The sequence below is a fragment of the Euprymna scolopes genome, chromosome 23 (genome assembly GCF_053919585.1).
Source record: "Euprymna scolopes isolate OS-2025 chromosome 23, ASM5391958v1, whole genome shotgun sequence".
Lineage (NCBI taxonomy): Eukaryota > Metazoa > Mollusca > Cephalopoda > Sepiida > Sepiolidae > Euprymna > Euprymna scolopes.
Genome location: NC_136504.1, coordinates 105,516,576 through 105,529,435, shown reverse-complemented (window position 1 = coordinate 105,529,435; position 12,860 = coordinate 105,516,576). Strand labels below are relative to the sequence as shown.

Sequence of the window (12,860 nt, the reverse complement as noted above, 5' to 3'; positions counted from 1 at the left end):
TGCAAGGCTAAAAATTAAAACATGAACCAATAGCTATTACATTATGCATGCATATTCATAATTCCATCGTTCGACCTTCACCTGGCGAATTCTATTTTTTTTTTTCATTTTCACACCAACTTTCCCAGGCTAAAATCCAAATATAAAGTTTTGCATGGGTTCGAATACCCTATATATTAAGCTTCATCTCTAGACCAAAAAATTAGCCAAATATTTGTCATGTGAACCATCTGATCAGTTACGTAAATCCAGATAACTCTTGATGGCATATTATTTTAGTCAATTTAGTCGCAGTGTTTATACAATGTCTAAAACTGGAGAATTGCCAAAAAAGACAAGAAAATCAATCGTTCAGCTACACATGGATGGTGCAAGGTATAGAAAAAATTCAACCATGTTGAATATCCTAATTTTGACTGTCGGTGATACGATTCGTAAATGGAAGTCCTACCAGTGCACTTCAAATCTGCCACGTTCAAGGCGTCCTTCCAAAATTTCTAACCGTATGGCCCGCTTTTTAATATGTGTAGTGAAGAACGATCCACGAATAACTCGTTATGAACTCCAGAAAACATTAGAAGCATCTGGAACACGTGTATGCAAGAATACAATTAGGATAGTGCTTCGAAAGAAAGGATTCCCATCGCGGAAACCAAGAAAAACTGATTTGTTAAAACCGATTCATGTCAAGAATCGCCTGAAATTTGCCAAGGAACATTTGGAGAAACTTTCAAGTTTTAGGGATAAAATATGATGCTTAGGCAAAACAAAAATGGAGTTATTTTGTCGAAATAGTGTAAGTCATGTCTGGAGACAGAAGAATTCAACGTTTGACCCAAAGAGTACCATCCTACAGTGAAATTTGGAAGTGGGAGTATAATGGTTTGGGGTTATTTCTCTTCAGCCGGCACTGGAAAACTTCACATCATAGAAGGGAAAATGAATTCTCAAATGTATCAGGCTATACTTGATGATAATCTCTAGAAGTCTGCAATGGATTTGAACTTGTCTAATGGTTGGATATTCCATCAGGACAACGATCCTAAGTACACGGCTAAGACAACTACTGTATATTTTGGAAGAAAGAAATAAAGGTATTAGGATGGCCAAGTCAATCACCTGACCTCAACCCAATTGAAAATCTGTGACGAAAGTTGAAGTTTATGGTACAAAATAGAGATCCAAGGAAACTGACAGAACTTAAACGAATCTGCCAAGAAGAGTGCGATAAAATTCCAGTTAACATTTGTAGCAATATTGTAAGGTATTATACCAAACGTTTGAAAGCTGCTATGGCGAGTAAAGGCCATATTACTAAAAACTAATACTGTTTTTTTCGTGTGTGTTGGATACTTTTTGAACCTTAGATATGTTATTTATGGAATTATCTAGTGAATGCGTAATTATATATGATTTTTGATACAAGATTTGTATTTATCATACAAAAATATGTCAGAATAGCATTTTGTTATTGTTTTCGTGTAATAAAAATAAAATCAATTTTTTGCTTTGTATCAGATACAAGTAATAATAATAATGTAGAAAATCTGCATGAATATAATTACACGTAATAGTTAACTAAAGATGATCATCCCATAAGAAAACCGAAATAAATATTAGGGAATTAATTAAAATGAATGTTTAAAAGAATATGCAAATTAGCTAGATCTTTTGCAGATGAATGCAATTCCACGACCCATATATAACAGTGGTATTTTCTTTTTAAATAAATAGAAAAAAGCGTGGAGTTCGGCTGTGTTTTCGTTTTGCTGCTGTCCAGAGACCGGCTGCCGGTCCCTGTTGGGCGGGTGAGCCTTGTTTTTATTTTTCTGCCTCCCCGCGAGGCCATTGACTGTCTTGTTTACGAATTATTTCAGGTTGTCTCTTTTTCCGACTCGACCGGTCTGCGTCTGAGGTGGTTGTTCGAAGTCATATCCAACGGAAACTTCAGCCGGGCCAACCGGGAAGAAGACGCAGAGGAGGAGGGTAACTTGGCCGGGCTCCGGTAGTGCAGACATGTCTAGCCCGGGGTCCGGTTCCCAGAAGGGGCTTCGGCCACCTCTGAGCACAGGATTAGGCCTTGGAAAAAAAAAAATTCTACCGCCACGTGGTCCGAGTTCCGACCCCCCGCCTAGCCCGGTTTCTGGCGTTCGTGTCCCCGACACGCCCGCCGGTTCAGGCCCAGTAGACAGACCACTAGGATGGATTAGTGTTGACCCCCGCACAAAACTCGGTGTTGTCCCCCGCACCGCTAATTTAGGGGAATCGCTTGCGTTAGGCAGCGACTCTCACGTAACTAGTCGTACTGCTGTTCCCGGCAGTAATAGTAGTAGCAGTAGATTTAGGCCAGCTGAAAGAGGTGTTCCGACTCGGTGGAATCACCCGAGGAAGAGGGCTTTAACTGTCAGCCCTCCCGCCCATGGGAGAACGGACCCCCTAGGGTCGGGAATTAAACCAGCAACCTCTGGAGATATCTCAATATGGAGAAGCACCGAGTCGGAACAGACGTTTTCGAACGGGTTGCCAGACGACAGGGAAGAGGCCATTAACATGTTAACGCTTTTAGACGAACAGTTGAACGCCGCGAAGCAAGCCGACATAGAATTTAGTAGCAGCGACAGTAGCGCTGATGAATGCAACAGACAAGAACTGCTACTACGACAAGCGAGAAAGTCGCGTCAACGAGAAAGAAAGGGGGCTGCTCAGACTGAAAGAGAGAATGGGGCAGCTAGTGCCACAGCCACGAAAGAACCGGCACTGACCCCTAAACCGTCGTCCCCAAGGGAGAAGCCGGGAGAGTGGCCGACGTTGCCAGGGAGTTCACAAACAATAGACTCGTCCAGTTCTATTATTGCTCCGGGACAGAAATCACCGCTGTTAACAGTGTCACAGACGATAATATCAACACCGCAGACGGGCGCAGCGGCAGTGGTAAAAGACTGGGGCCCCCAGTCGCAACTAACTCCCGGGGATTACCGCCGGTTATTCGATACAAAATATAAGGATTTGACCGACAGAAATGTTATTAGAGTAGAACCGAAAACTATGAAAGAACTTTCAAAGAGAATAATATCGTTAGTCTCCATAGACACAAAGAAACGAGCGCTAACCGGTGTGCCGAAAGACGACATGGCGAAAATTCTGGGGGAATTAAATATCCCCGCAACCTATATCTGCCGTAGAAGCTATGCAGTGTGGGATTTACTACTGCCCAAAGAGGAAGACGCCGCCAATATTTTCAAATCGGAACACACGTGGCGACATATTCGACTTAAGCCGGAATATTTAAGTAAGACGCGGACGAACGTGTCTATTTTGGGAGTCCCCTGTATTCTCGGCCCTGAGCAATTAGGGGCCTTTATGAGTCAATATGGGGACGTAGAGTCCGTCATTCCTGTCCGTGGTCCCCGTAACCTTATGGTAGGGGACTACAACCTAAAAATGCGTGTTGACAAGGAAGGATTACAAAACATCCCCCCCATGCTCAGGTGCGACATATGGTCGATGAGCATTATAGTAGAAGGTCGCAGGCCCCACTGTTGGAATTGTCAACAGCAGGGCCATATGGCACGGGAATGTCCGAAAAGAAACCCAGACAGTAGTAGTAGTAGCAAAGCCGGCGGCAGTGGTACCAGCAGCCCCTGAGAAGCTAACCGGAGGGGGCAAAGAAGCAACAACGTCGGACGGCTGGACTACAGTGATAAAGAAGAATGGCAGAACCACCAAGACCCCCTCCACAAGAGAGCAGCCCCCTGAGGTACAAGGTCAGCCGGTTCCCACAGTGTCGTCAACGGTCTCTTCCACCAACGTTACCACTAAAGAAGTTGTTAGCGGCCAGAAAAGAATGCATCCGGTCTCCTCGTCTGACTCAGAAGGGGAGCACGATAAGGAAACGGCTACTGTGGTAGAGTACCAAGTGCCGAAAAAGGAAACTAAAAAGAAGGCGAGAAAAAACAAGGAGGCAGGGTCCCGTTCCCCGTCCCCTATGAATGTAGAGAAGACTGTCTCTACGGTGCAGCCACCCAAAACCCCTACCCTAACCTCATCGGCTGAACCAAAATCCCCATCCCTTTTCGATACCCCCCCAACCGGTGCCCGCTCGTTGTCCCGGGAGAAGCCGGCGACAAAAACCAACAGCAGTAGAAGAGCCGCCTCTGTATCTCCTGTAAGGAGTGAAAAGACGAAAAAGCTCCCCTACCTTCCTGGAGACCGGATTTGCGAAGTAGACCCCCTTCACGCTGACACGTATATAATGCAGCGCCATAGGGGCCTGATTAAGCAGCTTAGAGAAATGAAAATAATCGACGGGAAAAGTGTTACCAACCCTAAAAACTTCCCAGACGCCCCCCTAGTCATGACCTTTGTGCGCCATACAAAAACTGGACGCACGAAGGCCATGTGGAATATGATCGACGACGCCAGGGGGGCGATTCCAGATTTAAAGTTGGTGGAAGAGAGGCATAACTCCCTCGATCAGCTGGCGCCGAGATGCGAAGGTAGGGTTCCTATTTACGTCCACCCTTGTTTGTATAGGGCCCTTAAATTAACGTTTCCCCTGGATGTCGGAGGTATTGCGCGAGACGGACGAGTAACGTCCGAGTTGCTTTCGGGCAACCTCGCCCAGTCCTGCGGCACCCTTTCTAGCAAAGACTTTAGGTCGGTGGTTGCGGATATCTGGACACAATGGCCACGTCCTTGAGCTTGTGTAGTTTGAACGTTAGGGGCATGAGGTGCCGAAGCAAAGCCGCTAGGGTACTGAGGGACCTCATGTCGATGAATATAGATGTGGCTGCGTTACAGGAGACTCACTACGATTGCGTTGACGATCATCGGGTGCTGGAGGGGCATTATGATGTCTTTTCAACATACGGTGATAGTCAAAGTAGGGGGGTTTCTTTGTTAGTTAGGCGCACCCTTTCTGCAACGGTTAGCGTTGTTCACGCGGATGCTGATGGTAGACTGATCGTGGCCGATGTTGCCGTGGCAAATAGAGCGTTTCGAGTCGTCGTGGTGTATGCGCCCAATTGCGTACGGGAGCGGGTTTCCTTTTTCCGGCGGTTGGAGGTGTTTCTCGGGGGTTCGGAACGGTTAATACTAGTGGGTGATTGGAATGCCATCCTTGACCCCAGGGCAGATAAGGTGGGCGGGACTAGCGGGACGGATGGGTGTGAAACCAGTCTGTCGGACCTGATGGCTAGATGCGATCTGGTAGACAGGTATCGGGTGGATCACCTGGGGCGGGAGACGTGGACGTGGCTCTCTAGCAGGCCTTCCGCTTCAAGTACTTACTTGGATCGGTTGTTAGTTAGAAGAGGCAACATAGAATACATATCTTGTCCCACGTTCCACTGGTTAGGCCACTCTGACCACAAACTACTTGTGGCCAGGTTAGACTTAGATAGCAACCCCAAGCTAGCTGGGTACTGGAAGTTAAATACCTCCCTACTGGAGATAGGTGACTTTCGGGAAAGGCTAACTAAACACATATAGTGGGGGCGGTTACCGGGAGTAAGTGGTGGGTAAACGCCAAATCTAGCATTAGAGACTTCTCTGTCAAATATGGCCAACGCCTCGCGCTAGATAGGGCCAAGGCAGAGAAGCGTCTAGAGGATAGACTATCCCGGGCGGTGGCTGGGGGGGGATTCCCTAGAAATAGGGTTAGCTAAGGCGGACCTGAGTCGTTTGGCTAGCGAGCGATATCAGGGCCAGGTAGTTAGGGCTAGAATTAAAAAGATGCCCAACGAAGCTGTGAATGTTGACAAAGCCGAACGAGTCTTTTCGCTCGGGCGCAAATCGGATAACTACATTCGTAAAATTCAGAGCCCGGAAGGGGACTCCTTAGTGTCGGCTCGGGGGATTTGCAAGCGGTTTCGAGTGCACTTTGAAGATCTCTTTGCGCAGCTGTCCAGGCTCCGCGTCCAGGAGTTTGGCAACTATTTGGCTGGCTCGCCCCGCCTGGAGGCGGCCCGAGCGGCTGGTTGCGATGGTCGGGTTACAGAGTGTGAGGTCATAGCTGCTATGAAGCAGGTCGCCTATAACAGATCACCAGGACTGGATGGGCTACCCTACGAACTTTACTTGAGGATGTCGCACATGTTTGTTCCGATTCTGACGGGTGTGTTTAACCACTGGTTTGACACGGGATCTATCCCGAGTCAGGTTACCAAAGGAGTGGTCACACTTCTGAAGAAGAACGACACACATGTTGGGGGGATAGATGATTTTAGGCCAATCACGTTGCTGAATACGGATTTAAAAATCCTGGCCCGAGTGCTGGCGAATCGTTTGCAAATTGTTATCGCTGACTTGGTCGAACCGGATCAGAATTACGCTGTGAAGGGAAGATCAATTCAAAATAATTTGCATTTGATACGTACAGCCATAGAAAATTTAGAAGACGACACTGAAGCCGCGCTGATTAATTTGGATCAGTCCAAGGCGTTTGATAGGGTGGATCATCGTTTCCTGATGGCTGTTTTAGAGACCGCCGGATTTGGATCCGGCTTCTGCAGATGGATTTCCATTTTGTACGCTCGGCCGACGGCAGTTGTGCAGGTCAACGGGGTGCGGTCGGCGCCGTTCGCGGTTTCTCGGTCGGTGCGACAGGGGTGTCCGTTGTCGCCCTTGCTGTATGTCCTCGCGCTGGAACCATTCCTTAGGAAAGTGAGGACCAGGGTGGCTGGACCGGCCCTGCGCGGAATTGCTCTTCCTGGCGGTGCGCGAGCCAGGGTTTCCACGTTTGCCGATGATGTCACCGTATTTGTTTCGAGCGTCGTTGATATTATTACGGTGATTAAGGCTCTCAAGCGTTATGAACAAGTTACAGGGGCCGTAGTCAATCTCAGCAAATCCGTTGGCCTGAGGTTGGCCTCGAATGCTTTGCCTGGCGCATTTGTCTGGACGGATGGCCCGGTCAGTATTCTGGGTGTTTGGTTTGGACCCGGTCTATGTCTAGATAAGAACTGGTCAGAAGTACAGAGCAAGGTCGAAGCGTCTGTCAGGGTTTGGCTTCGAAGGGGATTGTCCCTTAAAGGTAGGGCGGAGGCATGCGCCACTTATGTGTTTCCGCTGATCCTTTACCGATTGGCTGTACTTCCTCTGCCTGCGGTCCGCATGGCGGCCTTAACGCGTGCGCTTTTCTTACTGTTGTGGAATGAGCGACGGCCGCTTGTCCGTAGACAGGTCTGCACTCAACGTCTTGAAGATGGGGGCCTGGGGATGCCTGACCTGGCTAGCCACAAAAATGCCGAAAGGTTGGCGTTCCTGGGTAGAACTCTGATTGAGGAGTCTGATTGGGGTCCCGCGGTCGGTGCAGCTTTTCCCGACCTTATCCCCAATCATTTAATTGAATGCCAAAGAAGGCCGAGAGGGCAATCAAGATTCTTCAACGAATGCCGAAATGCGCTTAGAGCGATGCCAGGGTCCTTGGACCTTGCACAGCCTAGAAGGGCATTATATCGGGGATTAGTGGTGGGGACCGCTTCGGACCCGCTTGGGGAGCGGCTGCAGCTGTCGGAGGGGGAGGTTCGCTCTCTGTGGAATTGGGCGCCAGGCCGGGGATACCTTAACAATTCCGAATTTTCCCTGACCTGGCGATTGGTTAGAAACGCTCTACCCCTCAATGACATATTGTTTAGAATTGGTATGGTATTTAGTCCCTTTTGTCCACGGTGCGACGAAGATAGCTTAGAAACCGTAGAACATGCTTTTTATACTTGTTCCAAGCTCCGTGAATTCTGGGAGTATGTCAGTGAGGTCACGGCTCGCATCGTCCCCGATCAGGTGACGATCCTGGATTTAGCATCCGTTGTCTACAACGCAGATCCCTTGTGGCCTAGGGAGGAACGAATGGTGTTCCTAGCGACCTTGGCCGTAGCTAGACTGGTAGTGTGGGTTTCACGCATAGAGATAGGGCGTGGGGGGGAGCCACCTTCTCACCGGGATCTGATTTTGTATTTTAAACACCAACTTAAAATCAAAATCAGATGCGATAGAAGGAGGTTATCTCGCTCACAGTTTAGTAGAAGGTGGATTCACACCGCTAGTTTATGTGCGTTTGTACGAAACAAGCTTGAGTACGTGTTCCCTGCCTAGGCATGGCACACGCCGACCGTAAAAGCAACCCCCAGACCAGATCAAGATAATCCCGTAGTGGATCAGTCCCTTAGCTAGTTGGTATAAATGAGTTCCATGTCCCCAATTTTTATTTTTAGGTGTTAGGATACCTCCAAAGAAGCCCAGTCCTGATTAATTTATTTTAGTCCCAACCCGTCCCGATGTTATTTTTCTTGGAGGTCACCGAATATCCCTTTCCCCCCCCCCTTTATTTTGTCCGTAGCTGTGCCCACTCCCTCTTAGGAAGTGCTCCCTTGTTTTCGGCCGATACCGGAAAACAGGAAGCATTTCAAAATCAAATAGGTAAGAGTGGGTCAATACTAACACATTCACCGTTGAACGTTTTATTTAGTTCATTTATTTTTTATTACTGTTATTTTTCTTTATTTTGGGGTGTTTTTAAGGCTCTCATTATCCCCGCCCATCATCCGCATATATCATACACATCACAATTTCATCCGCATATATCATACACATCACAATTTCCATTTTGTCATTATTTCATTGTAAATATAAAGTAAAAAAAAAAAAAAAAAAAAAAAAAAAAAATTGTACATATTGTCATCTGGGGCTTTAAGTAGATCCAACTCCTAGAGTGAATGCGGTATTGTGGTGATTGCAACTAGTGATAGGGAATAGACAAGTGGACGACCCCCGACACCCATCTTCCCCCCCACACCTTTTTTGGCCTCATGCCACATTTAAAAAGAATTAGTTGCCTGTTTTATATAATTTTAACCCTAAAATTCTGTAAAATTTGTGATTTTTCTTCTTAAATAAATATTTAAATAAATAGAAAAAAGGTTCGCCTTTTTTCTTCTTGGCCTTCGGGCCAAGATCTTTTTTCTGTTATCAAAGTGTAGTATCTGTTCCGGCAGATACTACAATTAAAGACCATATGTGGGGGCAACCCCACATATCAGACCATTGCTCTTGTGCAATCAGTTTTAGTCAATGTAGGGGGAAACCCTTCATACCAATTGTCACTATCTAGTTCCCTACTCCCCGGGGAGCTGGCCCCCCTCCCCTCACTCTCCACATTAAAAAATGGCCTTGTGCCTAATTTGCTCAGTGGTAAAACAAATAAATAGGAAAAAGGGTTTTTAATCTAAATAGAAAAAGGTCAAATTCATAGGAGTATATATATATATATATATATATATATATATATATATATATATATATATATATATATATATTACTAGTGCCCGGCTTTGCCTGGTCGTAAAATATGCTTAAATATGATATTTTGATTCGTCCAGATTTCGTATATATTATTATAGTCGTGATTTCAAAAGTGAAAAAAAAAAAGTATGCTATCAACTGGAAGCAAAACTGCAGCATTCAAAGCTGGTGACGTTACCAACGTGACACGCATGTAAACTGATTAAAAATTAAAAATAAACTAAGACGAATGTATAAAATGAAATAACGATTTCTTCAATTTTGACCCATTTCTGACTCCTTAAAAACTATTTTAAACAGCTAAACCCATAAAAGAACGGCCTATGAAAGATACAATTATTTGAGGCTCCCACCCAGCGCCGCTCTGCGATTTTTACTTTTGGAAGACATAGTTTGGAACTATGGAGACAGACAGACATACATACATACATACAGACATAGTGAGTTTTATAAATTAGACTATATTTAGTTAAAAAGAAAACAACAAAAATAAAGAAAATGAAATGATGTATGTACTTGTCACTGAACGAAGATGTCATATTCCAAAAATCATATAAATTGATCAAGTATTTTTTTTTTAACTTAAGAAAATCAAAATTTAAAATTTTTAGTGTTTAAAGTTTCAATTATTTTGAATACAAATGAAAACGAAATGATGTATGGACTTGTCACTGAACGACTTTTAGTTTGAAAATATGGAGACAGGCAGACAGATATACTGTCTTTTATGTATTGGATATATATATATGAGAGAGAGAGGGGGGGAGAAAGGGGGGAGGGAGGGAGAGAGAGAGAGGGAGAGGGGGAGGTGATACTACTTTTATACATTTTCACTGTAGAGATTGGAGTGAGGTGAGGTGAGGTGAGAGTAGAATAAAGCTTCCCTCGTTTAATTTTATTTCAGGCATTTTTTTCTCCCTGCGTCACAATTACCTGTCTATGCAAATGGTGTGTCATGGTAGTATCATGACGAGCAACTTGACTAACAATAGCAAAAAGTGAAAAGCACAGAATCAGCCATACTACTGCTACTACTACCTATGCAACAGTAGTAGTAGTAGTAGTAGTACACAAAATCAGTGGTCGATCTGACTCTGATGTTAATGAAAAGCACTCACACGTATCTGCATTATAACATTTAGATCCACTGTTTATGCTGATAACGTCAAACCATATTTACATATATATATATATATATATATATATATATATATATATATATATATATATATATATATATATATTACTTGAAAGTGTCATCATTTATTAAGGCTAGGAAGCCACTCAACGATAAGAGTCGATAAGTGTTAGAGTATTAGGTAGTTGGTGAGACAACTCAATGATGATCAGTAACGGTGAAACTTAATTATTTAAGAGGATGGGTTAACAAAAACTTATTTACATTAGACTTGAAAATGACCTAGTTATAGTCAACAGGGAAGCAGCTCCACAGTATCTTATTCCACAGATAGACAGCTCTAGGAAAAAAAACTCTGTTCATGGAATTTATGCAGATAGGGATGTTGTTGGTTGTTAGCGGACGATTTTTACTGATTCTGTTCTAAATTCCCCGATTCCGATATAATTTCCGATTCTGTTTTACATACCCGATTCTGATACAATTCTTGATTCTGTTCTAAATTCCCAATACCGATACAATTACTGATTCTGATTCATTTAAATTTCTAAATAAAGTTGTTTTCAGTGTGTGTGTGTGTGGGGGGGTATTGCAAATATTTTCTGCCAATGTAAAAATTCACACTTGTTGGTGTGATCGATAGTTTAAAATCAATAAACAGTCATCATTCCACCATTAATACAAAACGTGAAAAAATTAAGTTTTAAATAAAAACAATAAAAAGAATAGTTTCGGCCATCAGTATTTCCCCCGATTCTGATATCTTAAAAAGTTCTGATTTTTTCAATTATTAAATAATCATACAAACACACAATAAATGAATCCGACAAAGATACAATCTTTAATAAAAGCAAACCTATCAAGATAGAAAAGGCTCTATACAGCAAAGAGAAGTAATTCATATCTATCTATCTAAAAGTGAACGTGTCTATAAAAGTGAACGTAACGTGTCTGTGTACATTTTCATTCACAATAACTTTGTTAATTTTCAGTCTACAGACTCGAAATTTGATATACAGGGTACTGAGATTTGGGAAAATCTCCGTGATCGGTTTTCGACCAGAAATTTGGCTGTTAAGGGGTCAAAATTCAACGATTTGACCTTTGAGTACCAAACTCCTCCGACAATTTTCGGTCTAAACACTTGAAATTTTAGATATAGGTTCCTTGGACATGGATCTAACTTAATAATGTAATTTGAGACCAAAACAATAAATTTAAAGGGGTCATAATAGGGGTCAAAGTTAAAAAAATTGATCGCTTTTTTTTTTTTTTTTTTTTTTTTTTTTTTTAAATCAACTTACACCTCCAAACACCCGGACAATGCCGGGCTGAAATACTAGTCTATCTATATATCTATAAAAGTGAAAGTGTCTGTATGTGTGTGTTTGTGTGTGTACATTTCCCTATGCAATAACTCTCTCAATTTTTAGTCTACAGACTCAAAATTTTATATAAAAGGTACTGAGATTTGGGAAAATCTTTGGGATCGGTTTTCAACCAGAAATTTGGCTGTTAAAGGGTCAAAGTTCAACGATTTCCCCTTTGAGAACTCTACCAAACTCCTCCACCAATTTGGGGTCTAAACACTTGAAATTTTAGATATAGGTTCCTTGGACATGGATCTAACATAATAACTTGATTTGAGCCCAAAACAATAAATGTTAAGGTGTCATAATAGGAGTCAAAGTTTAAACAAAATTGACTTTTTTTTTTTTCTTGCTCAGCATACACCTCCAAACACCCGGACAACGCCGGGCACCCATGCTAGTATATCTCCAAAAGTGAAATTGTCTGTGTGTGTGTGTGTGTGTGTGTGTGTGTGTGTGTGTGTGTGTGTGTGTGTGTACATTTCTCTACCAAATTACAGTCTACAGACTCAAGATTTGACAAAAGGGGTATTAAGATTTGGGAAAATCTTTTTAATTGGTTTTCAGCTGGAAATTTGGCTGTCAAAGGGTCAAAGTTCAATGATTTGACTTTTGAAAACTCTACCAAACTCCTCTGCCAATTTTGGGTATAAACACTAGAAATTCTAGATGTAGGTTACTTGGATGTGGATCAAACTTTTTAATTTGATTTGAGCCCAAAACAATGAATGTTAAGGGGTCAAAATTGGGGTCAAAGTAAAAAATAAATTGACTTCTGCAGCATCTACCAAATTACTCAGCCAATTTTTGGTCTAAATATTTGAAATTTTACATTAAGTGTATTCAGACATAGGGAAAGGTTTTTAATCAGTTTTTGGGCGAAAATTTGGCTGCCAAGAGGTCAAAGTTAAAAGAGTTAACTTTTGCAAACTCTACCAAACTCCTCTGCCAATTTTGGGTATAAACACTTGAAATTTTAGATCTAGGTTGCTTGGACATGACCCAAACTTTTTTTTTAATATATATATATATATATATATATATATATATAT

At 43.0% G+C, this 12,860-nt stretch overlaps 2 protein-coding genes across 7 annotated transcripts in view; one reads left to right on the top strand and one right to left on the bottom strand.

Annotated features, from left to right (window-relative positions):
• Positions 1-12,860, bottom strand: part of LOC145246116 (CTD small phosphatase-like protein 3) — a 203,397-nt gene that overhangs the window by 115,023 nt on the left and 75,514 nt on the right. The gene's annotated exons all lie outside the window — the stretch shown is intronic.
• LOC145245664 (uncharacterized) lies at positions 305-754 on the top strand. The gene has a single exon (XM_080107222.1). The coding sequence runs from the start codon at positions 305-307 to the stop codon at positions 752-754; it is 450 nt and encodes a 149-aa protein (XP_079963348.1).